At 37.6% G+C, this 25,926-nt stretch overlaps 2 protein-coding genes across 11 annotated transcripts in view; one reads left to right on the forward strand and one right to left on the reverse strand.

Annotated features, from left to right (window-relative positions):
• LOC129786446 (trithorax group protein osa) overlaps positions 1–25,926 on the forward strand; it is a 75,840-nt gene that overhangs the window by 8,532 nt on the left and 41,382 nt on the right. For 7 of the 10 annotated variants that reach the window (XM_055821490.1, XM_055821548.1, XM_055821497.1 and 4 more), the window contains exons 3-6: positions 7,937–8,245; positions 11,349–11,531; positions 12,295–12,351; positions 24,505–24,549. In XM_055821490.1, the coding sequence (XP_055677465.1) occupies positions 7,937–8,245; positions 11,349–11,531; positions 12,295–12,351; positions 24,505–24,549 (594 nt within the window). The remainder of the gene's footprint in view (positions 1–7,936; positions 8,246–11,348; positions 11,532–12,294; positions 12,352–24,504; positions 24,550–25,926) is intronic. The other 3 variants (XM_055821524.1, XM_055821531.1, XM_055821539.1) reach the window with 1 other exon arrangement.
• LOC129786600 (uncharacterized) lies at positions 16,102–20,804 on the reverse strand. Its single transcript, XM_055821724.1, has one exon. It carries the CDS (start codon positions 20,801–20,803, stop codon positions 19,955–19,957), a length of 849 nt encoding a protein of 282 aa, XP_055677699.1. The 5' UTR covers position 20,804; the 3' UTR covers positions 16,102–19,954.

Here is a 25,926-nt window from a genome sequence, read left to right on the forward strand (position 1 = left end):
CCAACAATGTGCTCAATGTGTTTATTTGCATAAAAGAAGAATGCATTAGATTGGTGTATAAGAAAATTGTAGAATAATCTACGTTGAAGTAAATAAACCATAAAATGTTTCTTTTTTTTTGCTTCTCCTTTATGCTACTGTGAAGCTTCTTCGGGCTTTTTATAGCAAAAAAACACCGAGATGTCTGTTACAATACTTTGTAAAATTTTAATTTTATATATTTTTAGATTTAATGTATTTTATGTACAACACCGTAAATGTTATATAAAGCTTCTATCTTCCTCATTTCCACACGTTCAGTTCTTCAGGTAAATGGGGGAAGAGTTGTAGAATTAGTATCGTTGCAAGGCTTATCATGATAATATGTGAATTCTTTGCAACTACCCCTCATTAATGAAATCAATTTAAAATTATTATGATTCATCACCTTTATGTTATCAAATATATCATCAAGAGAAAAGAACTTTCTTTATTAAGACAATATGTAATTTATTTTTATCCTGAAAAACTACCTAAAAACAAATATAACAGCTAGCATTGGTAAGAACATCTTATTAATTAACTATTTGATAAAAAACTTTATGTCAATCAATGTACATTGCTTCAATAAATACTAACAACAATACCCAATGATTCAATTCAAATATTTCCAATTGAAAAAGTTTTTCCAAAACTCACGACTCAAAAATGCCTTCATTCTGTCATAAATCCAGTAAAGTGGAAGAGCATTCAATATTGTGTGTAGTTATGTATATGCACCTGTATAAAAGGTTATAAGGTGAACCAATGCAGACAATTGAAATAATTTTTGCCTTGTACCACCCCCCCCCTCTAAAACAAAATCGTGAAATATCGAAACTGTCAGAAAAATCCTTGTTGGAATAGGAAAAAGTTTTAAAATTATTTTCCATTTATTGACTCTCCACCTTTTAGAATTTTATTTACTGTGAGCTTACACCCACTGTAGTTGGATTTAACTTCCATTTCTCTGCGCTCTTGTGCCACGCTTCTTCCATTTAATGGAACATTACACACGATCGATGAGGGTGGTGTGGAGAATGAAGAATCAAAGGGAGCTTTTGCTCTCTATCGATGACTCCAAGATATAGCACATTTACGTAGTAATTTTGTTGTTTAGAATTAAAATTAAAAAAAAAAACCTTTTGTAAATTGGATTTAATTTTTAAGAAAATTTTAAAAATGGGTCTGCCTCTAAAAATATTTTGGGAAATTTTGATAGAAAATTGGGAAAAATGGGGTGGTTAGAAAGTTTCGAGCTTTTGAAGCTAGTAAGTAACACCGTAATTAAACTTTTTCATTCTTAACTTTGAGAATAGAAATGAAGAACCATCTAATGGAGTTTGCTTAGTACTCTTTAGAGTCAACGAAATATAGAAGTAGTCCTTATTTGCTCTTTGAGCTGAAGTAAGAGAAAGATAGCGCCACACAGAAGGAGTAAGACTGAGTGAGTGATTTGAGAGCCAATGTTGGAGGGATTGGGGCGAAGGAAAAACAAAATTTCTTACATTCACCAATTTAGCATTTGAGGATTGGAACGAAGGGGGAGGTGGGACCTGTGTGTGCTATGGAGAATATGGAGCGGATGGAGTGTGCGAGTGATTCCAGCATAGTAAATTATGTGCATATTTTTCTATCACCCACCTCAACCTTTTTCAAGTGCTGCAGGTTTGGGTGGGGGGTGGTTGATGTTGCAAAAAGGGTAACACTGGGGAAATACTTTGTTCCCATTTTCACAATAAATACCATGTTTACCTTTCTCCTATACTTGAGTGAGAGACGTAGAGTAGAGAGCTTGAATGAAGAAAAAAAATACTCCATGGAATTGTGCATAGACGATGGGGTAGACATGTAAAACTTTCCAAATGGAGGTGGGGTCGACGTGAAAATTTGTAGCACTTTTCTTGGAAATGCTCATGTGTTAAAAAGGGTGAATGGAGGGGTAAAAAACAAGAAGAGAATGATGTTAAAATGAATGTGCACTTAAAAATATTGATTGAATTCATTATAGAGGTGATTTGCAACACTTTTCTAGGGGAGGCCAATATAATTTAATGGTCGATACAAAGTGCTGTGAGCACGGAAAGATGGATTGGATGAACAATGTCACCATATTCGTGATGTAGTGCAATTATGCGAAGTAGATCTCACAACTATATATTTATGATTTATGCTCATGCTGTATAAGCAGTAGGGAGGAAAAGTGCAAAAATGCTGACTATATTTACTGCGACTGGTGTGTGTACACACCTTTTGTCATGATTCTTCAGCGACTGATTAAGTAAACATAAAACTGTAAAATGTACATAATAACACTCGTGGCACTCGTGGAAAAGTGAGTGATGGTGGGAAGGAGAAGAGCAAACACCTGCAAACCTTGACAGTGAACCATATTAGAGAGACTCAACTCCTCTGTGTTGTATGTTAAATAATAAACTAGCAAAATGTAGCGTATTATATTTCCTCAATTGAATGTCGTTCACTTTATATATACCTACATACTATACATATAACATGTTGGTATAGAAAAAAAATGTGAAAATATAAAAGGAGAATAGAAAAAAAAACAATGAACTGACTGAAGGTTAAAATCATTAGGCCGTTTGTGAGCTTTTATTTTTTTCGGTGACGTCACTTCGCAATTCACTTTTTTGCTCATTCACAATGAAAGTTTTCTATTCGTTTCGCTAATTCCATAAAATATTGTACAATGTTCTTTTTTTACGTTATCCAAACACTTTTTTTTTTGAATACGATGACGTTGAAATCACACACAAAAAAGCACCGAGATAGCAAATAAAAAAAATTGTCGCGTGTTTGCTTCTCAATTTTATCAATTCACGCAGACATTTTTTTAAATATTGGTACTATATAGTCTCACAATTGAATCGTTTCTATTTACATAAAGACTCATTAAAATCGTACATTGATGATTTCATTTTTATTTTTCAACTGAATTGGGTGGAATTTTACGTGTAAATATTTTATTTATTTTGCATAACATATTTTTCTCATTTTTTTCTATAATACATCTATCAGTGTTATGTATTTTTTGAACGACATACATACTCTAAAAATAAAACAAAAATTTTCAATAAAAACTAACAAAATTAGATTTAACATGCAAAACTTTTTTTTGTATCTTAAAATTGAAAATAGATTAAAAATAAAAGAAACAAATTTAAATTTTGCCCAGATTTTTTTTATTAAGTAAATTATTTAGAAATGATTTTTTAAAATTTTTTAATAGGTTCAAAAGAACTATAGCAATGCATTAAAAAAACAACAAATAAAAATCGCAATAGAGCGACAATTATTTTACATTTTTCACGATTTTTTTTAAACAATTCAAATATTTTATTTCAATTGGATTTAGGTGATAGAGAAAAAAAACAAGAATCTACTACCCATTCGTTATATATTGGCATTTTAGCTGTGATTCTTTCTTCAAAGAAGCACAGCTTCTGTGTACACTCAAAAATGCAAAGTCGTCAGATCGGGCTCAAACTCGGGGGGAGCACGAATTAGGGTCCCTACATTCCAAAAAATGGTGGCGCCAAAAATCTTTCCGTCCGTCCGTCCGGCCGTCCGGAACCTTTCGCTAAATTACAAGAGAACGGTAATAGATAGAGACTTGCGGTCAACGGCAAAGTTCATATATCGGGTGGAAGACATCCGATTATGAAGTCAGATCCGACCCCCCACCCCTCCGTCCGCCATTTTGAATAACCCCAAAATTTTGTTTTCGCTATATCTCAGCCCCTATTATAGCTAGAGATCTGAACTTTTGATATGTTGTAGGGGCCATCAATACCTTTCCAACGATACCTCATTTTCGAAAATCGGTCAAGCCGTTTAGCCAATATGGCCGCCACAATTTTTCATCGAAAATCGGCCATAACTCGAGAACGGCTTGACCGATTTTGATCAACTCGGGCTCAAATGAAAGATATTAATGAGCCCTATAACTGCTCGGAACATTGCAAGTTCAAAAAATGACCGCAAATGGCGCTAAAATCGAAAACAAAATTTTCGATGAGTTTTCGATGAATATCTCGAGCACCGCTTTATAGAATTGCTTCAAATTTTGATATGTTATAGCTGACTATATTATCTAGCTCCATGCCAAAAATGAAGAAAATCTATGTAGCCGTTCCGGAGATATCGCGTTTTAAAGTTAACATGTCATATCTTGAGTTGCATAAGACCAACGCCCCGCTAAGCGGGGCGTTTTATATATACATATATAAAAGTAAAGTAAAATATATATAAATGCATAGATATATACATTATATATAACATATAAAAATGCAAAGATAAATATATATAAACTGCAAATATAAAAATTAAATATAGCATGGATGGAACAGTATAAAGCGAAAGAACGGTAAGTAAAACTTACGGGCTGTGATTCTTTCTTTGTCAGTGAAATGTGAAGATGGCTGAAAATTGAGGATGAGCAAATTTGGAGGAGAGACTTACTCGTGTTTGCACTATATGCGCGAGTGCATCGTTTCAATTTAATTTTCATAAAAGCAGTAGATTGTCATTTTGGGGCACCAAATGCTTCCGTAGTGTTGTAGTCCAATTGAAATAATGGAGAAACTATTGAATTTCCATTTTAAAATAGATTTGTGGGTTGATGTTCGTTCTAACAAAAATGAAAATTTAATCATGGATTTTAATTGATTCGAAAATGAAGTGAATTTGGAGCAAAATAACACGAAAATCACCCTCGCTTTTTTATTAATTCCCTCCAAGCCCTGCAGCAATCACACTACTTGATCAAATAGACTGCCATTAATTTATAGGAGAAGTGTGGGTGGTGGATATTAATGTGCACGTGTGTGTGTGTCAGACATCGCAGAGAGCAGAGAACGGACAGAATGTGTGTGGTACACGAGGGATGGATTTGTTGAAAAAAAAAAGAAGAAAAAACCCGGAAAGGTTTTTGGCATAAGAGCGACGAATTTTCTATGAGTGTACTCGGTCATGCAGAAGGAAAATGAGCTGAATAGAGGATTTTTCTTTCTCTTTCACAACGAATTTTCTACCCCTCACGTTTTTCTCATGGATATGTCAGACAAATATTAATAAAACACCGGGTACATTCGGAGAGAGAGGAAAAACTCCCTCTTTCCACCCCCCATTTATATTTCTCTTGAAAATCTCCCATTCTCCTTCATATAGCACTCTGTTTTCCATGGTGCACGGTTTTTCCAGGCATCTCTCTTTCCTCTACCACACTCCGTTGTGCTCACAAAATGTGAAAATCCCCCCCGGACAGAAGACGAAGAAAACGACGTTCTTGTCCGGAATAGCAGAGAGAACATCAGCAACGAGCGAATTTCACACAATCGCGAAGAATTAAATTCTAACCAGGGGGACACTCATTCTACCAACTTTATCCCTGCGGAACTTTTGTCTCACTCACACTCAATGCATTGAGGGTTGTTGCGCAAGGGAAACAGCACGATGGGGTATATCAGGGCGAAGTTTGTGCGATGTGCGGAGGTGAGATGGTAGGAGCTTTTTGTGCTCGAATATATATGGTGTATTTTCTCCCTCGTCGTCTGTCGGGGGAGATTTTCCGATGTGCCATGGTGTCTAGGGGGTAGCAATACATGGGGTGGTTGTGGGGGGGCAGAGGGTGAGATGTTTCCAAGTGCCAAAGGGGAAAGGGGCAGCTGGTGGGGGGTAGCAGAGGGGGTGAAATGGGGCATGGCTCCGCCTATTGCCGGTGGAAAATTTTCTACCATTGGTTGGTATGCAATGTGAATTGGAGTGGTGGCCGACAGGCGGAGCTGGAGTCGGTTTCCCTTCGTGCATGGGGGTTTAGTCAGCCATGTTAACTCACGAAACTCCATATTCCAATTTGAACACCCGACGACCCTGGTGGTGGTGGTATGTGTGTGCGGTACGGCAGGAGGGTGGAAGGGTGGAAAACGAAGGGGGGTTGTAGAGAGATAGCGCACAATGTCGACACTGTCGACGTGGTGGCGCTTCAATCCCCCACAATCCCCCTACATTTATAATATCGTTGACTCTCCATGTTGGGCAATGAGATAGGAGTGCGGCGGGAATGCCGGGTGTCGGCAGGGCGAGAGGGGGAGGCGGTGGAAGTACGAGAGAAAACTCGTGCAGAGCACATTGAGCCATATATAATTCGAGGGACGCCAAAGAGGGTTAGACTCCTTTGGAAATAGCACCCAGCAGAGAATTTTACTCCCATACATTAATGAAAAACCGGGTAGAGAAGACGAAGAGAGTTTTTTTTTGCCCACAGCACAGAGAGGGTTGCGGAATTGGAGGGTTGGGATGATGTAGATCAATTTTTACTTGATCCCCTTCTCAGGCCATGTCAGACTTTTCCTGGGAGGGAGTTTTAATTTTCATCCCTAGGGAAAAACTCAATTAAAAACTAACGGTATCAGTCTTTGACATTTAACATATTCCACACATCATATACATAATATGTATGTATATATAATGAATATGTAGGAGGCATACTTTTTGCTAATATGTACCATCTACGAGAAAATTGTGGGGGATGGGGTCGAAGGGGGAAAATGACACTCTTTGGTATTTTGGAAGTTGTCGCTCTGGGTTTTTCCTTGACAGACAATTTTCACGTGGTCCGCCTATATAGCGTAGGTGGAAGAAGAGGGTGGAAATATTGAGGGGTTGATGAAAATTGGAAATGTGGAGTGTGGGATAGAGAAAGAACGTAATTACTGGTGGAACGAGAGGATTGGAAAAGACGACAGCAGGGGGGTACTCATCGCAAAAAAGCAATGAGTGAGAGGAAAAAGCGGGCAAAATCCGGTACGTGATAAGAGGGTGGTGCAGAGGAAGAAAATTCAGAATTCGTTCTGCTCTGTATGTACATAAGAGAGAAAATTTGTACATTATGTGTAGAGAGAGGGTATAGAAGTTGGAAGAGTGTCTGATGTGTGTGTATAATTAAATCACCACCCCATATTCCTCGTCATTCATCTTCCCATGGGTTTGCTCGCACACTAGCGCACACGATTTGCGGAAAATTTGACGTTTACGGCGAAAAAGCACACCCCCCGCAGCACAGGGGGCACAGCTCTGGAGTGAAATGCGAATGTGGAAAATCATTTTTATGGTCGACCGAACGAAGAGAAAATGCGCCATCGGGGTGAATTTTTCTCCCTTGTGCCGTGAATGTATGTGTGGATACTGTAAATGGGAAAAAGTACCTACATATGTATGTATTATATATAAACGAAAATGCTGTGTGTTTTCATCGATCGAAATGAGAAACGTGGGTATATATGTACAATTCAGGGGTGGGTGACTTTGGGGATGTACACAAAATGAGGAAAAGTGGAATGGGAAATGGAGCTTTCGACTGTCTCTCCCCTATATGTATTCTATGTCGACGATGTTCTATCCGTTTTGTGAAGTAGAATGAGAAGGAGAATGACTAGCATAAGTGAGGGTGTTTTTAATAGTTGGAAGGCAAAAAAAATGAGTGGAAATTCAGTTTATCAGGAGAACAAGAAAATTAAGAATACAGACAATGTACAAATTCATTCTATTTTTTTTTCTGCAAAGAAATCTGTGAAAAGTACGAAGTAGATTGTACTATAGTCATGAAATTTCATGAAACTACTGCAAACTACTCTTTTGTAAGATTGAAAATGATTTTTTTGAAAATAAAAAGAGATAAAAAAATGAACACCTTGTTTAAGACAAATTAATTATTTAAATAGAACAATTATGCTGTATATTTCAATATAAATAAATTTAAGAGAATAAAAGTTAAGAGTAAAGTATGAATGTGGTATGAAAGGTATGAAAGTATTAAATATGACGAACCCCTTTTACTCAATGCATCACAATTGCTATTTTCCCGGCCAATGACACGTAAAAATATCTTGTTTTTCAGACAAATACATCACGGGGACAATCACCATATCCACCACCGGGACAAAGTCCTGGTCCTTATCCACCTCCTCCGCCACCGCCTCAGCAACAGGCGCCACAGCAGCAATCCCAGCAGCAGCAACCGCCGCCGCAGGGTCCGCCACAGCCCCAGCCACCGCCACCTGGTCCTGGGGTTGTTGGTAGTACGGGTGGTGGGAGTGGGGGTGTCACTTCTGGTTCCGCGGGTGGTGGTCCACAGTATTCTCCATATCCACAACGATACCCCACACCACCCGGTAATCATCGATCACCGTATCCGCCACCGCATCAGGTAAACACAATTTGAATTTTGTTGCTATATGAGATTAATAATCGTTGGTGACGCACTTGCACAGATTGGGGGTAGCTTTTGCGAATGCCTCAAGGTGCCTAACATCTTCATTTGCAATTGCTCCCACATATATTCTGTCATCAATGAATGATTTATATTTGTTGGAGTCCACCTCTCACAGAGGGTGGAATGCGTGACAATAATAAAGCAAATCATTTTGTGAGATTTGATATTTTTGGTCAGGATGAGGTTCATTCATGAAATGAAAGCAGATAAATAACCCACAGATTTTTTTTTCTTTTCTTAGAATAATCTAATACTTTACTCCAGTGAAAAACTCTTTAAAGGAAACAAGAAAGTTCTGCAATGCAGCTATAAATTATGTTTAGAAAAAATGGTAACATGCACATTTTGCAATAGCAAACCCCTTTATGTATTTTTAGAATAATAATTTTCTTATACCGAAAGTTTAGTATTTTTGCATTCTTATGCAATAAATATAAAACGGTGTGGTGCCAGTCGCGAAAACGAAACAATGAAAAGATGGGAGAGGGGGTTTGTATGAGATGAGGATGGTTGTAAACAAGTGAATCGTTTATTGAGATTCCCAGCTGATTCGCTTGAATGTTATATGGTAGATTTTATTGTACATATAAAGTTGGCTATATCAAAAGGAGGGTACGTTGTGCCTGGGGTTGAGATGGAGCGTGGGCCGGGAATGGGAGGATGGGACGAAGGGTGGGCCATGATGCTATACATACCGTCAATGCGATGGCAAAACGAGAAGTATTAGAGTGTATAAAAGCGTGTTTTGTGTGTGGTGAAGGGAAGGAAGTTGAGTGAAAGTTTTGCGTCAACCAACCTCCTTGAAAAGTCGGTCAAAAGAACTACAACTACCCCCTTCAACTTCTCCTTTCATGATGCTCCCTTTAAAAGATATACGTACCTACGCTAAAGCGTAATCGCACACACAGGATGTATTTAACTTATTTCAAAAAAAATAAATAAATAAAAAGAGTTAAATATCTGATCATTATTTTAATGTAAATATTTTAAGCATTTTGTTAAACGAAAAATATTCAGGACAAGAGCAATTAAAAAAAAATCTCAAAGCACTCATGAGAGACATTTGTTCCCATTGGCGGTTGGTTTATATAATTCTGCTTGTTAAAAATTGTTGTATTACCAGCATAGTGACTCCTGTAACTTATTTACTTTGCATTTCGAGTCCTCAAAAGCTTTTTACTTGCATTTAGCTCTTGTTGGGTGAGTGCTTTTGCTTTCAAATGCACCAAATAGAGGAAGGATGTGAATAGGATGTTCAGCATAGCAGAAATAACATTTTGACTTTGACTTTTTTTTCACCATTTGGTTACACCGCAAGGAATAAAAGGGTGGATGATCTCGTTCATGCGAAGAACAAGGGAGTATACCTCTTTTGTAGAGTGAATGTTGAACCATGCTTCGGATGAAAGTGACAAAAGAAAGTTGATATCATAAAATTCTGTCCTCTTGTCTGTGTCCCATTCATTGGGTGAACTTTCCAAGGGTGGTGGATGGAGGGTGGGGAACGGTTACTCGTTGTGATGATGTTAAGTTGATATAGAAAAGGGATGGGATGTGATTCGATGAATGGCGGGGATCTATATCCGTGCGTGGAGATATCTTATATGCGACCTTGCTATGTACTTATTTCTGAATATATGGATGGATATGAGAACAGTAAAGGAGTTTGATAAAGAGAGATCTCTTGCCGTTTTCTGCGACAAAAGCAAAAATTTACCCCTTTAACTCCATTTAGTGGCGATTTTGCTGGAATAAAGATATCACAACCTAGATTTATACCATTATATTTTTTTCACAAGACTGTGAGGTCGTGTACCACGAGTTGTTGTGGATTGTGGGTGGATGGGTGGTTGGTGCTCGGTGAAGGGCGACAAAAGTTTTTCTCAACTGCTCTCCCTCCCATTTTACTGGCATTACTGCACGTATATAGCAAGGAAGAAAGAAGATGGTACAATCATGTTTGTTTTGGAAGATATGTACTCCACCAGAGGTTGATGCTTCTTCTGCTTATCTCACTAAACAGTTTCGCTTTCAATTCCACTCAAGTATATACATCTCACACTTGTTTAGTTCCCTTTTTGACATGCCCTTTAAATTTCTTTTTGCTCTGTCTCTTTTTCCCACTTCTCACCCCATTTATTTATTCGTTTGAGTACATAGAATATTGCTGTATGGCAATTTTGTACACTTGTTAGATATTTTGGTATTTATTCAAGTCCCTCTCCTTTATCATCCTTTTTTTTTGGGTTGGGGGGAGATCTTTGGTTTTTCCTCATGGTGTGTATATATCGATGTGCGATGCGTAATACAATGTTGGCTATGTCCTGAGCTATATATGTTTTTTATGTAAGTATATGTCAAGCAAATAGCGACAACAATTTCATTCAATGAAGGGGGTTTCTTCTCTACTTGTCTCGGAATTATTTATTCAACTGACGTCCTTCTACACGAAAGCCTATAAATTCTTCTACATGCTGTCGAATGGAAAAGTCTTTATGCTTCAAATGTTTTCGTTTGTCCCATCTCTCTTCTATCTTGTGCGCCACACAAAATACTACATGGAGCTGGGGGAAACCCACTCAAAATTCCGTGTGCTCAATAGGCAAAAATATGATGAAGAGAAGTGGTGGAGAAGAAACAAATACACATGAAAAAAATTGTGTATAGTATACCTACCTACCTACTAAATCAGGTGTTTTATATACTGAAATTGTAGCAAATTTCAACATGAAAGTACAATACACTGAGAGTAGTAAATGTCACTAACTGATTTTTATTTGTACCAATAAAATACAGAATTTTATTGTCCATGTACTTGAGACTTTCTTTACGTGCGCCACCATATACAATATTTTATGGTTTCCCGCCATGAAAATATAGGCACTTGTCTCGCATATGACTTATCACCAATTTAAATGCTTTATCAAATGGAGTTGCGACAAAACCCTTTAAGCGCAATGAAAAGTAGCAAACAATTGAGTAGCTTTCTCGCGGCATATATGAATGAATTTTTAACATGTAACATTTTTCTATTAAGTATCCTGAACCTACGCGAGCATGGCCAGGTCCAGGAGGACCATCTCCAGCTGCGAGTCCTGGTCCTACAAGTGGGCATCCTCATCCACCACCTTCACCGCAGCAATTGCATCCACCACAAAGTCCTGGTCATGCCCCAAGTCCGTCCCCACAGCCACCACAGCCGGCGCAATCACCACATCAGGTAATTTATCCTTTGAAAGTCCTTTGACTTTTTTCTTTAAACACAAGAGAAGACTTTTTTTTAAATATTCATAGCAAATTCAATTTTACAAATTTAAAGATTATTTGAAGCAAAAACAGAAATCGGCCTTCTTAATTATTTCCATATTTAATTTAAATCAATTAAAGGTAGTAATTTAAATTAATGAAATTGACTAGATATGCCTAAATTTAATACATTTTGAAAAATTTATAAAACTTTCAAATATTCTGTTTAAATGGATTTTTGTGTTAAATTTTATACTACACATACCTATACCTATATAGGGGTGTGTATTTAGTGAAAAAGCGAACTAAAAGTTGGTGCGGTGATGTCACACATGGTATTATGTGAAATACAAAAACGAATTTAGTGTCGGTTTATCGTGGACATGAATTAATTCCAGGGAAATAGATGCTGTTTTGTGCATTCTACTGCACACACATTTTGAATTAAAACCGCATTGTATTTTATAATGTGAAGTGGTGGAATGGAAATTACAATCCAAATTGTCAAAATTCCAATAATTTTTATACATTTTGATAGCAATTTTGTCGTATAAATATAATACAACTGAATTTTGGTGTCTGCAAAAATATTTGGGGTTGAAAATCATTTAATTTATATAGCAAAACACCTTTCATTGTTTAATATTTTTGTACTAAAATGCTAATCAGTTTAAATTAGTAGGTACCTATTTATTTTAATATTTATTTTGTATTTATTTCTTTTATTTTCATTTCAGTATCCAAATCGACCAAGTCAAGCCTCAACACCAAATGCAAATGATGGTGATACTGGGGTGAGTTATATATGGCATTTTATACAAAAATAACTTTCTTCAAAAGGGTGCTTTTTTACCCACATGATATCCGTGACGTAACCCCCTGACGTCATCCCCCGAGAAAAAAAATATACAATGTGGTGTGACGAATGAAAAAGCGATTTGTTCGATTATATGGGTATTACGGCTTTCTGCACAAAGAGAAAGAGGGGGTAAATTGCTGATTATATGGGAATGTGCTCATAGCAAGGAATGTGATGTGGGGAAAATTAACTTGAATGGTAAACAAACAGGGAAAATCAGCTGATTATAATGAAGGGGACGAAAGAGGCAATTACATTCCCTTAATCACATTGTACAGTCTTTCTGTGGAACTTGCCAACACTTTCAGTGAGTTCAGAGAACTTGTATGCGCGTAAATGGGTGTGTTATGTAGCACCATATATGTATGTGGCAGAAGTGCCTCTACAATGTAGATATCTAATGAAAAAGGCACAATGCATTTTTCAAGGAAAATTGAATGGAATTTTATTTGAAGAATATTAAATAGTTGGGTATTGAAAATGAAAGGATTCTTGAAAGAATTAATGAAATATTAGATTTCATATATTTTTTTAAAATAGCTATGGTAATTGATTTTTTCTTGCATAAATACAATTAAGGAGAAGTCATTGAAAGTCAAATACGAAAACCATTAAAATAGATTTCCTTTTTAATTAATTACTTAACTATAAAAATAAGAAACTTCAAGATAGAGTTCTAGGTTATTCTAGGTTTAGACCTATCGTGAACCTTGAAGGACTTTCTACTTGATATTGTTGGTTTAATCCTTGATTCATAAATAAAATTGATAGTTTTGAATTGTTTTAAATCCAGCATTATACTTATTTCAAATCTCACATATATAATAGAAGCTCTGTTGCAAAACTGAAAGTTCTAGGTACTTGCCTAGAGCTTGCAACTGCAAGGAATAAACTTTCATCATAGAGTGTTATAGAGAAAGGGTGCTTTTAGAGGTGATAAAATGAGAGCGGTTTATGCTTCGAGGTTCAATAGGGTGGATGATGTGTCGGGGGGATGATGAGGGGTGTAGGTGTCGTTAAAAGGAATGGTGGTGGGAAAGAACAATAAAATAGTGGTTTGAGGTCGATGGGGGGTGTCTAGCATACAATCAACAGGTACAGGCAACTTTACATAATAAAAACCTGTATAACTACATGACGTATACAATTTGATGTACAAGAAAGGCGGATGAGGGAGAGAGAGAAAATGTGTGTATATTTTGCATTGAATTTGGGTATGGGGGTGTGAGAAGAGGAGGAAATTGTGTATACAGAGCAGAAAACGAGGAAATAAAGTTAGGAATGCGTCCCGTTTGATGCGGCAGCTGTGCTCTTGTGGGTGAATTTTGCGATGCCACGTGATTGAGGGTTGGGGGATGTTTTGGGTCTCATGGAAGTGAGAGAAATGCGATGGTAAAATTGTTTCACTCAATCTACCACCCGCCATATGATGCGGAGAATAGAGGAAGGTATTTGATGTGCGCGGATGTGCTTCAAGTTGGAAAATGGTGTCAAAAGGAGAGTGACATTTTTTTATGGTAGCAGTCAGCTGATGGTATCGTTTTTTTTTCTACTGCAAATCCTATGACCACATTCCCATACTATTTATCACAATGCCCCCAAGTGTTGTGGTGTCTCAGACAAAGTTCATTCACCTGCTTTGAACAGTTCACTTTCAGGTACCTAACCAGCATTGAACTTTACCCAATTTAAACACAGCGGCAAATTGTTTACTAAACACAAGTGAGGATTCAATATTAGGGAGAGTTTTGGTCGTTTTGGTTTAGATTTTTGTAGAAGGAAAAAAATGATACATAATAGTCCAAGATTTTCTTCTTCTTATGTATAACGACTTTTCAGATCAGATGATTATACGATCACGATCATCTGAGTTTTTCATATAAGAAACCCGTAAGGTGAAGTGCCTGTTCAACGTTTCCGCTTCTTGATAAATCACTTAGAGTGGGTATGTGTATATAGCTTAAATTAGTTGGCACATAATGAAGTTTGAATAACTGGCAAGAATGAATGACGAAGGATCAGTGAAAGAGAGGAAGCAGCAAAGTTGGACGACTATGTCGTCACATATAGTAGTTGGTCATAGACATGCAATTTCGATTTCATTCACATTCTCTCCACTCACCGCGTTTTCCCATTAATCTATTCGTTTACTCTCCATGTGCACAATTCTTTTTTTTTCGTATGTCTTTCCACGTGTACAAGTTGTACATACCGTTGCCTTCCGCGAGATCAGCTAAATCAAGAAGCTGAAAACATCACACACACACGAGATATCTACTTATTTAGCTAACACGAGTGTTTCCCGTCTTATAAATGAAACAAGACGTTTTTCTTTTGGAAATTTCCTTTTACAATATAACATCAAAGATGTTTTACATTGGAATTGATGTGAATCAACCATCTATTTTGGGCATGTTAAGCTTTTCCTTTTGGTTTCAAGTTGAAAAAAAAAAGTTCAAAATAGTTTGCATACTAAGCATTCAGTAGAGATGATGTTAAATTCTGAGTTGAGAATTCAGTTTAGAAAATACAAAGCAGAAGTCATAGAAAATCATTTTAATCTTCAGTCTCTTGCTATGTAGTTTATTACATATCCTTGGTTTACAAAATTACATAGGTATAGTGTAAAATACAGGGTAACCCTGCTATTCTAAACGTGAATAGAATTTACCCTTTATGATAAGGTTTCCATGACGAATTTCTGTGAAATCCACAAGGATGTTCCCTATGCTGTGTGCTTCACATAAAATCTTCCAATATATTGAGTTTCCAATAACAACTGTTTTCATCAATGAAGCATTTCTCGGCGGAAGTTCATTAAATTGTTCAGAGAATGTTACAAAGTTCATGGAAATTCGATCTCAATTTCTCTGGAAATCTTGTTAACTTTCTCGCCAACACAATTCTGACTATATAGACGATTTATTCAACCAACAGCAGCCCCCCTTACCCCATTTAATTTGTGTCCGAATGGGGGGTGGATAAGGAAATTTTTAAAGGATGGCATGTGAGGAATGTTGGATAAAATTTTACAAAGAAATTCCAATGGAGTGACTGTGAATGAGAAGAAATGGATGATATAACAAACTTCCAACATTTTACTATCTCTATCAATATAAAATATGTAAACAGTCTGACGAAAAATTTCATATTCTATTTATAGATTCAGCGATGTGTGTATTTTCTCTCTTTTTACCCATATGTACATTATATTTGTAACCATACATAAATTTATTTTCCTCTTGCACTCTCTTTTCTCTGTCTCTATAAAATGTGTATTATATATGTTTTTATTTACATCCGTGTGGTATAATTCTTTGAACTTGAACTAAATTTCACTGGTGGCACAGTCAAAGCTTGAATGGTTTTGGGATTGAGAGTTGGATGCGAGAATGGCGCGAAGGGGTGGGGTGGAGGTGGTGAAGTTAGGTGGGATACCGAATGGGGAGTTTGAGGAGTGCGGTTGGAGGCACTCTGAGTGTGGGAAAAAAAGGCGCACACAAACTTTACACACACAATTTTCAGGCGACCTTCAAACAACAAAATTCCTCTCTTTCTCTCCCTGGTTCTGTGATAAAAATTGAAACAGCTGATGCGTACATATATACACAACACACGATAATTGTCTTTCCCTCCTCCTTCATCGTCATTCTGTCTGAATTGGGTGTATACGATTGCTTTGGCTCATTCATCGATTCCACATGGGTATTTAATACACAAATGGCAATTTCATACCTGATTTAAGGTATCTCTCTTCCATGTGAGTTTGTTGAATAAAACAGGAACGGCATCACCTTCATTTTCACTCCAACATGCCACAAATACCGCACGTCTCCTCTGCATCCTCCCGCATCATACTTCACCATTCATCCATTTGTTGTTCTCAATTGGGTGGCTTGTGCACACACAGGCCTCTCTCTTCTCCCCTACCTACCTTATGCATTTTGAGGTCCATTACCTTTCGGTCTCTATTGAATGCAAATCAATAATTTGCACTGCTGTATGCTTCACATATCTTTGCTGCGGTACAGAGAGAGCAATATTGCTGCCTGTAAAGTGCACGTAAGAGTTTTGGTTCTCATATAAATTCAGCTATTTAGCATGGAAGCGAGATGATTTGTGGGTGTCCAAGGAGACTCTCTGTGTGTTGTTTGAATGTGGAGGAAATTGGGTGAAACAAAGAGGCACTCACATCCAATGGGTCACTGCCAAGGTCATTTTCTGTACAAATTTAACAGATACACGTACACGCAATTTATGTCTATAGCATATGGCTATGATGTTTATATATTGAGAAAGGCAAAAGCAGAAGCAGCATCACTCAATTGACCTATGCTATAGGCTGCTTCCATTATACTACGTTCTCTCCGGGATGAAATAACTATCAGGTGGGACGTGTTTGTAAACAACCAATGCCGACGACAAAATATATAACCAACATACACTATGTGATAGTTGAATCATGCTGGAGTCTGAAGGTTTATGAATCTGAAAGTACATCATTTAAATCAGGATCAGTTAAGACACGCTTAGCTTCTGATATTGAGCTTTCAGTAAACCAAGTTAGGTATAGTTTAATTTAAAGTTAGTTAGTCTTAAGCTACATATTCTTACAAGTGGGCGATTAGGATTTCAAAAGAGCCTATTGTAAGGGAATTATTCTCAGAAGGGAATATTTGGGCGGTGAAAAGGTTCACACGTTTATCTAGTGGGGATTACGCCCCAAGGCTGACGAGCTATTCCTAGACAACGCGACTGTCCCGTTCCACGACCCACACAGAATTGCCCTAATCACTTAGCAGCCCACATAGTAATTCCACCACTAGAGAGACTCGCCCTGGGAAGGAGACCCACGTTAGTGTGTTCTGTCTCCGAAAGAGGGGGTTGCCGGCAATATGGGGTTATGCCTTTGGCGGGTACAAACTTTAACCCTACATTCGGCCATCCTGATAATATCAATGTCCTCATTGATGCAAAAGAAATTTTGAGAAGAGGGTAATTAAAGCAAATTTACATCAAAAGGCCTTTAAGATTGTGCGTTTCTAATCCTACTCAGTGACAAGACATAGCTCGGTTTAAGAATCTCGAGAATTAATGAATCTCACGTTATCGTAAAACGAGATGATTCATCCACATAGTGTTAAGCGGTATCAACTCAGCCACTTAACAATCCATTGGTCGGTTAGGTCCTAGATATGGTCCATGAGTGTCCAATAATCATAGTGTCAAGTAGTATCAACTTAGCTACTTGAAAATCCATTGACCAGTTTGAATCCTAAGTGTGGTCCTTATAGTCCAGTAATTCGAGTTGTATTGGGCCCAATCCACTAAGTTCACCTAGTTTTAATCCAATGTTTGGCTTTGTATTTTAATCCATATTGGCTATCGCTATTTGTCCGATTCGATAAGCGCTATTGGTTCTTGTTGTCCAGGCCTGGCCACCTAGTCACTGAGCCACCGAGTATACTTAGAGTGATCCTAAAAGTAATGAAAGATATGTACATATTTCCTGTTAAGTTTAAGTCTTACCGTTTGTCTTTTCTTATGCCAATTAGTATTGAATTAATCCTTCGTCACATAGATCAAGAACTTGACAATTCAAATTCACATAGTTACATCTTCAATCCCAACCAAGCTATTTAGTCTCTGAAGATCTCCTTCGGTGACCCATTTCTTTAAGCACTCAGCTTGATAAACTTCACTGAAAAGTTTCTGGGTAATTTGGGTCACTGGGGTATCCGTAACAACATATCTGTCAGATTCCAAGACTTTACTGATGATGTATAATCCGCAAAACCTGGGAAGCATTTTCCTCGAGCTTCCAATTGCGGGGGTGGTATATCGTATGAATACAAGGTCATCTTCCTCGTATGAAACAGGAGTGATATGTCCATTCTTGTGTATCATTGCTTGTCTCTCCTGATCTTCATTCATTCTCTGTACTGCTTTGTCTCGCTTCTTTTGCCTCGTTGCCGCATCCTCAAGGTCGATAATCAACGCATTGAAAAGCTGATCACTTAGCGGATTTCGTGGGGAATATCCAAGAAGTAGTTGTTGAGGACTTTCACCTGAGCTTCTGTTGATCGTGGTGTTCAACATCCTTTGAATTTTGGACAACTTCTTTTGTCCCAATCGGGTCCTTCTGGGTCGTCTGAGAGTGTTTTCAATGCATCTTTAACGCTTCTAAAGATTTTCTCTACTACTTCATTTGCTCTTGGTGTGGCAACGGAAACTAATGCGTGTTTGATATCCATTTCTGTGCAATATTTCTGAAAGTATTTTGATGTAAATGCTGTACCGTTGTTGCACACTAGCACATAGGGAGTGCCAAAATGTTAAGCAATTTCATTGAGGATCCTTGTGGCGATTTTTGTTGAGGGTCCTGATACTGCTGTGAAAATTACATACCGCGTGAATGCATCGATCACAGCAAATACATACTCTTTCTTGCCATTTGTTTTGGGAAAAGGTCCACAAAAGTCAATGTGTACTGTATGGAAAGGAATCGGAGTTTTCTTTAGAACAAAAGATGATAACGCTTCTCATCTTTCCCTGTTTATTGACCGCGCATGGCACACAGAAACTGACAAATTTCTCCACAGTTTGTCGTATGCCGGGAAACCAATACTCACGTTGCAAATATTCCAGAGTTCTCTTTGGCCCAGGATGTCCAATTCCATAGTGTCCACTCAGTAACACATGGAATCTCAATGCTTCGGTACCACAAAGCGAAGGCCATTAGCAGTATGAACGTAAACTCTGCCGTTCACCATTTGATACCTTTTATTGACCCTCTCGTCTTTTCCTTCCTAGTGGTAATTAAAAGTACTACATACATTTATTGACTTCTATCTTATTTATAATAATTCATTCTGACTTTATACACCTCCGGCTTCTATCACTTCTCTCGGCCAAGTGTCGTTTCGTCCTACTCTCCTGCTATCACTCGCTCTCGCTTTCACAGAGTTCACCTTCAAGAATTTGTCTAATTCGCGAAATCCCTGAGTCTTTGAGTTGAAGCACAGTTACCCAATCTTCTTCAATGTTCAGTTGCATTACTTCTTGATCAATCCGTACTTCTTTTGCTGGTGCCACTCGACTAAGACAATCCACGTGTTTCATCTTTGATTCCTTGCGATGTTCCATTGTGAAATCAAACTCCCATGCTGAGCCACCAACGGTAACCCTTGGCACAAGATGCCAAGTAATCTGTGATTGGAAACGGATGAGACTATCCTTAACAACAAGAGTCTCCCACTCGCAGCTGTGATATATCTGCTCGAGTGCTGTAGTGCTGCGACAGCAATATGCGACGGAGTTCATGCCACGTTTTCCATCAGATTGTAAAAGAATTCTACCTAAACCAAACTTTTTTTTTTTTTTTTTTTTTTTTTTTGACACATCACAGTGAAGTTATTATTTTTTATTATTATTATTATTATTACTATTAGATTTATTTATTTCATAATGGTTTCCCTCTCACACACTTTTGAAGAAGCTTTGTTTATTCGGTAGGGCGGCGCTCTCTTCGGCCACCCTTACCCGAAAATCCGGATGTTTTTTGGGCAATTGGCGATGAGATGGCCATGTTCACGGCACCTGTAGCATACACGCTCCTTCCTGTCCGTGGATTTTCGTTGCAGATTTTCCGATGTCGAATCATTTGTCTTCTCCTTTGTGTGATCTCTACTGCTTCCTTCCCTGGCAGTTCTGTGATTGTCCTGAGAGTATGGCTCACGTCTCCTTGAGCGAAAATGATTGCGTGAGAATCTTTGGTGTTTTGTAGTTTCCTCATCATCTTCACCTTCCGTATCCTGGAGTGCCACCAGGAGTTCCGGAAGTGAGTTGTATTGCCGGTTTCTTAAAGCTGTGCGACGACTTGCCAACGGAATTCCAGCAATAATATATTGTCGCATCGAGACATCATCCAGCTTAATCTTCGCCCCCAATGCCACCATATCGTGGTAATAAGCCACGATAGTTTCCTTTGGAGACTTTTTCCTCTTCGTCAGTTGCTCGTGGACTTTCGGGATGTCCACACGTGACGGGAAATTAGTTCTTAATTCCCGTGAAAAAATCTCCCACGTTGTGAGGCGGGACTTGGCGGCGTGGTACCACGTTTTGGCCGTGCCACAGAGCCGCATGGATGCATATAAAATGGTGGCTCTGTCGCTCCAAGTGTATATCTCCCTTGCCGTCTCCACTTCCTCAATCCAGAGGTCTGAAGTGATGCATCTTGTATCGTCAGGGTCAAATCTAGAGAGTATCGCGAAAATTTCGCTGGGTCCTACCCTGGGAATGTGGTCATTCCTTTCTTCCCTAAGGGAGTCATCTTGGTGCATCGCGTTTCGCACCAGTCCACTCCTTCTCCCTCTGTTGCTTGGCATTCTACAAAAGGAAAATGTTCGCGCGATTTTATGGTTAATTCTTCTTCTGATTTTTTTTTTCACATTGGTGGTCACTTTTTTTTAAATTTATTTACACAGTTTCTCCTGTAAATTCTTACCCTCTTCACAAAGATGCGTCACTTTTTTTTTTTCACAAGTACTTTCTTTCACACCTAGCAAAGAACGACGCGCACGTCTCAAAACTTTCCTTAGACTGACGCACAACAAAGGTGACGCGCAACAAAGGTGACGCGCAGGATAAGATTCTGGAATCTGGAATTCTTCCAGTTTAGAATCTTTCCAGTTCGTTTTATTTTTCAAATTCAAATTTTCTTTCGTTAAGTTAAATCTTTTCCTGGAATTATCAATTCATTATTTTCCTGGAATTATAAATTCATTATTTCCTGGAATTATCAATTTATTATTTTCCTTAACTAAATTTTCGGTAATCCTATTAATACGATATGTCCGTGATTGACAATTTACCTAACCATGGGCCCATGTTACTAAACTTACAATTATGATCACAATTTTGCCAATTTTTTCTCAGGGCGTCACTCACATAAAACACTGACGCTTCCTTTGTCTCCTGAGATTTTCTTTTGAAAAAATGGAACTTTCTCACCAATTTTGTGGTACTTCTCTATTGCATTTTCTGTGATGCCCTCGGCGTCTTTTAGGAATCCTGGTGTCCCCCCAGCTGCTACCGGTTCAGCTCTAATCCTTTCGGCGTCACTCACGCACACACTTACACATCCGGGACACGTGCATTTTTTTGACACTCTCGCACTTTTTTCACTTTGTGGGCATTTCTTTGTGGGAAATCCCACTTCTGAGAATGTAAGGGAATTATTCTCAGAAGGGAATATTTGGGCGGTGAAAAGGTTCACACGTTTATCTAGTGGGGATTACGCCCCAAGGCTGACGAGCTATTCCTAGACAACGCGACTGTCCCGTTCCACGACCCACACAGAATTGCCCTAATCACTTAGCAGCCCACATAGTAATTCCACCACTAGAGAGACTCGCCCTGGGAAGGAGACCCACGTTAGTGTGTTCTGTCTCCGAAAGAGGGGGTTGCCGGCAATATGGGGTTATGCCTTTGGCGGGTACAAACTTTAACCCTACACTATTAAAAACAATAGGGGAACATGGGGCAATTTGTTAATTTTAATTGAGAAGTATATTTTCCTTGGTATGTACTGAGAAAATATTTTAATTTTATAATGACGACTGTCTTATAGGAAATTTTCCGGGCTACAACTTTGTCTCACACGATTTCTTTCTATCTCAATGGGAAAATGCATTTTCAGTCCATTTTCCGAACCTTGCGATATAACATTTTGCCCCAGTTACCCCTACTGTGTACACACATACAAGTAATTTAGGCGGGAAGTTATGGCATGGAATAAAAAGCTAGGTGAAAATATGCAATAAGTTAGACTTTCTATATAGATATTATATACTTATGTATACACATAGCGTAGTTTTCGCTTTTTAATTTTGATTTATTTATTTTTTCCCAACAATCACATAAGTTGGTTGGCTAAAAGGCTAAAAGTGAAGTACATTGAAGAAGTGAGATCGTGTTTATGGCCATTAATATACTTACTATTACATAATATTCACTCCACATTAAACTTACTTGGAGAGATGAGCGATAAAGATGTTTAAAGATAAACAGAATTCGTTGTACATAGGGGAGGCCGAAAAAATACATAAAAACAAACACAATGGGAAATAATAGCTCGCGCAAGTTCAATGACTCATGGATTTAATCGAATTCCTCAATGTGATTTTCAGATTGAATCAACAATAAAATTTATTTCATTGTTGATCTATGGTGAATTCTCAATGGTTTTTACGTTTTGCTCTTGTGTCGGCGACGTGCTGCTCTCTCTATTCTTTCATTGAAGGTGAATTCTCTTGATTCTGCGACTTGAGGGGGTAAAAAAGGCAATATCTTCTTGGAGCTTTTAGCAATAAATCAATTTCACATGACTTATTGTCAAATCAATATCTCAAGCCAAAACCGTTTTTCTTAGTCTTCCCCAACATATAAATAAACTATCAAAAAAAATAAAAGGATTATTTAAATATTTAACTATTAGTTAAACGTTCATAAAAAAAAACATATCAGAAATTGATCTACTTGAACTAGAGCAATAAATTCTATTCATTAACTAGCAACGTAAAACCAATAAACTTCCTTTTGTATGAACGAGAAAGGAAGTTTGCTGCGGATGTTACGTTGAAAATGTGACGAGAAAAAGAAATACAATTAACTGTTTTTATGAGCAAATTTAATTGAATTCCACCATCCTCCATCCTGAGACTTTACCATACCTACTCTTTCTCACATCGATTTCCCACTGGTAGTCTATATGGGAAAATTGTGCGATAAATAGGGGAAAATGCGATGCGGTGGGTGTTGGTGTTATAGGCTTTTGTTGAGCAATTTTATGAGAGTTGCGTTGAGAATTTAATTAAAAATATGAGTCAGTGATTGACACGAAAAAGGACACAATACTTTTTTTTTAACAACAACAACATTGGCCATCATGTTTTATTATTAACTCCCAAAACTGAAGGATTTAGCTGAAAGAATCACATGCAAGAGCTACCGAAATTTTGATAATTTGTAGTTTTAAGATATTTTTTCCAATTAAAATATCTAGCATAGATAGAAGAGTAAAAGCTTGCAAAGAAAATAAACTTTTAGACTTGAAATTGTATTGTTCTATCTCGAGGTTTACTTCACCTTCGGCTCAAAGGTTTAACTGGAATCGAAGTATTAGCCTTTGAAGAGAATTAAATATGTTTTCTTGTAGGGATTCCACTACCATTGAAAAGAAAATCAATAAGGTATACAATACACATACCTAATAATTAAACGTGGTTTTAAATAAAATTGAGGACAATGGTATTTGGTATATATTTAGCATGAAAAGTAATGTATGCTTTTTACCATTGGAATAGTTGAACTGTGGCCAAGATAGCAAGTATTAGAGATTTGTGTTTTCACGAGAAAACTTAATGCTGGCGCATACGCGCGGTGTCAGAGAAGGAAGGCACTTGGATGTATGTTTTGTTGACGCCAAAACGAGGGAGTTTATGGGAAAGAAGGAGTATGAAAATAATGCAGGAGACACGTGGATTGACTGCGACTCACATGTTTTACATATACGTGAAAATTGTTTTGTGTGGAAAAAAGGAGGAAATTGTGTGTGACTGAATGTGACGACAAGAGCGACGGGGAGAAGCGTATAGAAGAAAAACATGCGGGAAAAGTGTAGGTAATGGAAAGGGATGAGCTTTCAATGCTTGTTGTGGATAGTAGGGAGTGTGGGTGAGAAAGAGAGAGGCACAGACGGGAGTTGGTGCAAAGAGGGAGGATGGGAATAGGGGTGGATTTGATGGGTGGTATGATGGTATGGGGTGCGGCTCTTTCAGGGTTTTCGGTCGTTTCAGGGAGAAATGCGCGACGACCCGAAGAGAGGGTGGCGGGTGGTATGAAAGCCAAGGTCATCATTTTGAGTCACTGACCTAACCTATTACATAATGCTTTTCATTTGTTTACCAACTTGTATATACATTGCTATTTCACTGCCACCATTGTATATAATTTGTTTTGCATTCCATTTCTTTTCAATTCACCTTACTTATCTCTATTTCTTTTTTTTTCTCTAATTCCATTTCAGGTGAGTATCAATCACAATATTCACTTTATGTCACCACACAATCCGGTGAGTTTTATCTTCTCATTACATTACATACTTTACTAAATATTCCAATTCATTTCACTAGATACCTATCTGTATATTATATTTAGGAGATGTTTCTTGAATTTATAGGAGTTCTTACTCGTTACTTTTTAATCGTTACAAAAAAAAATCTTGTATATGTACTAACTTATTAAGAAAGATTGGTAGTAGGCAAATGGATTTACTTAAATCTTGAACTCCAATAGGCATTTTTACCACACATAGTCATTTAATCAATAAACCTGCATTTCTCTGGCGCCTTAAGGTAAATTCAATGATCTAGAAGCCGTGGAAATGATTATTAGAAACTCTGATAAGAGCTGGAAAATTTAAAGGATTTATCATAAGCAATTCAAATTAAATCCAATTGATGCACCAAACTTTTCGCATCACATTATCATGATTACCTTCGCTATCACTCGTATAGTAGTATATCATGAGAATTATTTTGATGGACTCGATTGAGCTATATACAGCACAGGCTGACTGGTTGATATGGAAAGTTTATAGCTAAACGTAAATTTGACGTTTAGGTAATTAATTATTCGTATCATGACGACACGTTCACTTGCTTTCGGTTTGTGTTGATGCTCAACTCTGGTTGGCATTATAAATGTGACACAGTCAAGAACATGTTTCCTCACATTCGCCGGGGAAACCATTGTGAGGGAAGTTGAACAGCTGAGAATAATTGCTAATTACTAGCTTAGCAGGCTTATATAGACTGAAAATTGTACATAGAAAATAAAGACTTGTAGTGTTTACTGTGATAGGTAAACACTGAAGCAAAAAAAGAATAAAAATGCCCTTACCATGATGAATATGAAGAGAACTTCTGATGTTCAAGCTATAAGTTGCCCTCTGGTATTCGGTGGGATGACCATATAATTTATCAATGAATGAAAGTCGTGCTCTTTGCGTTTTGTTGTAGTTTTTTTTTTGTCCTATAATTCATTCATACGTAGTTTAATTAGTAAGTATTTATATACTTACCTATCTGAGGTAGTTATTCAAAAACTATGTACACCTACCGCTCTCTTTTGTTGTATTCATATACAAAGGTGGCATAAGTCACAAAATACTATGGAAAATCCGTGAGATCAATAGCGATTGCGGAAGAGGAGCTGGCAAAAGGGAAGGAGTAGGTATAAAGAAGAGTGAAAAAAGAGACAAAATAGAACAGTTGACGTCATCTGAATTCCATTGAACGATGCGGTTTAGTGGCACACATACGAAATAAAGTTGTTCAGCTGTGAAATTGCTAGGGAATCCCTCCATTAATTGTTGGCAGCAGTTATGTGTGATTTATGTGAGAAGAAACAAACATTGGATGGGATTTAAAATATATATAGATATATA

This window comes from Lutzomyia longipalpis, chromosome 1 (genome assembly GCF_024334085.1).
Source record: "Lutzomyia longipalpis isolate SR_M1_2022 chromosome 1, ASM2433408v1".
NCBI classification, from domain to species: Eukaryota; Metazoa; Arthropoda; class Insecta; order Diptera; family Psychodidae; genus Lutzomyia; species Lutzomyia longipalpis.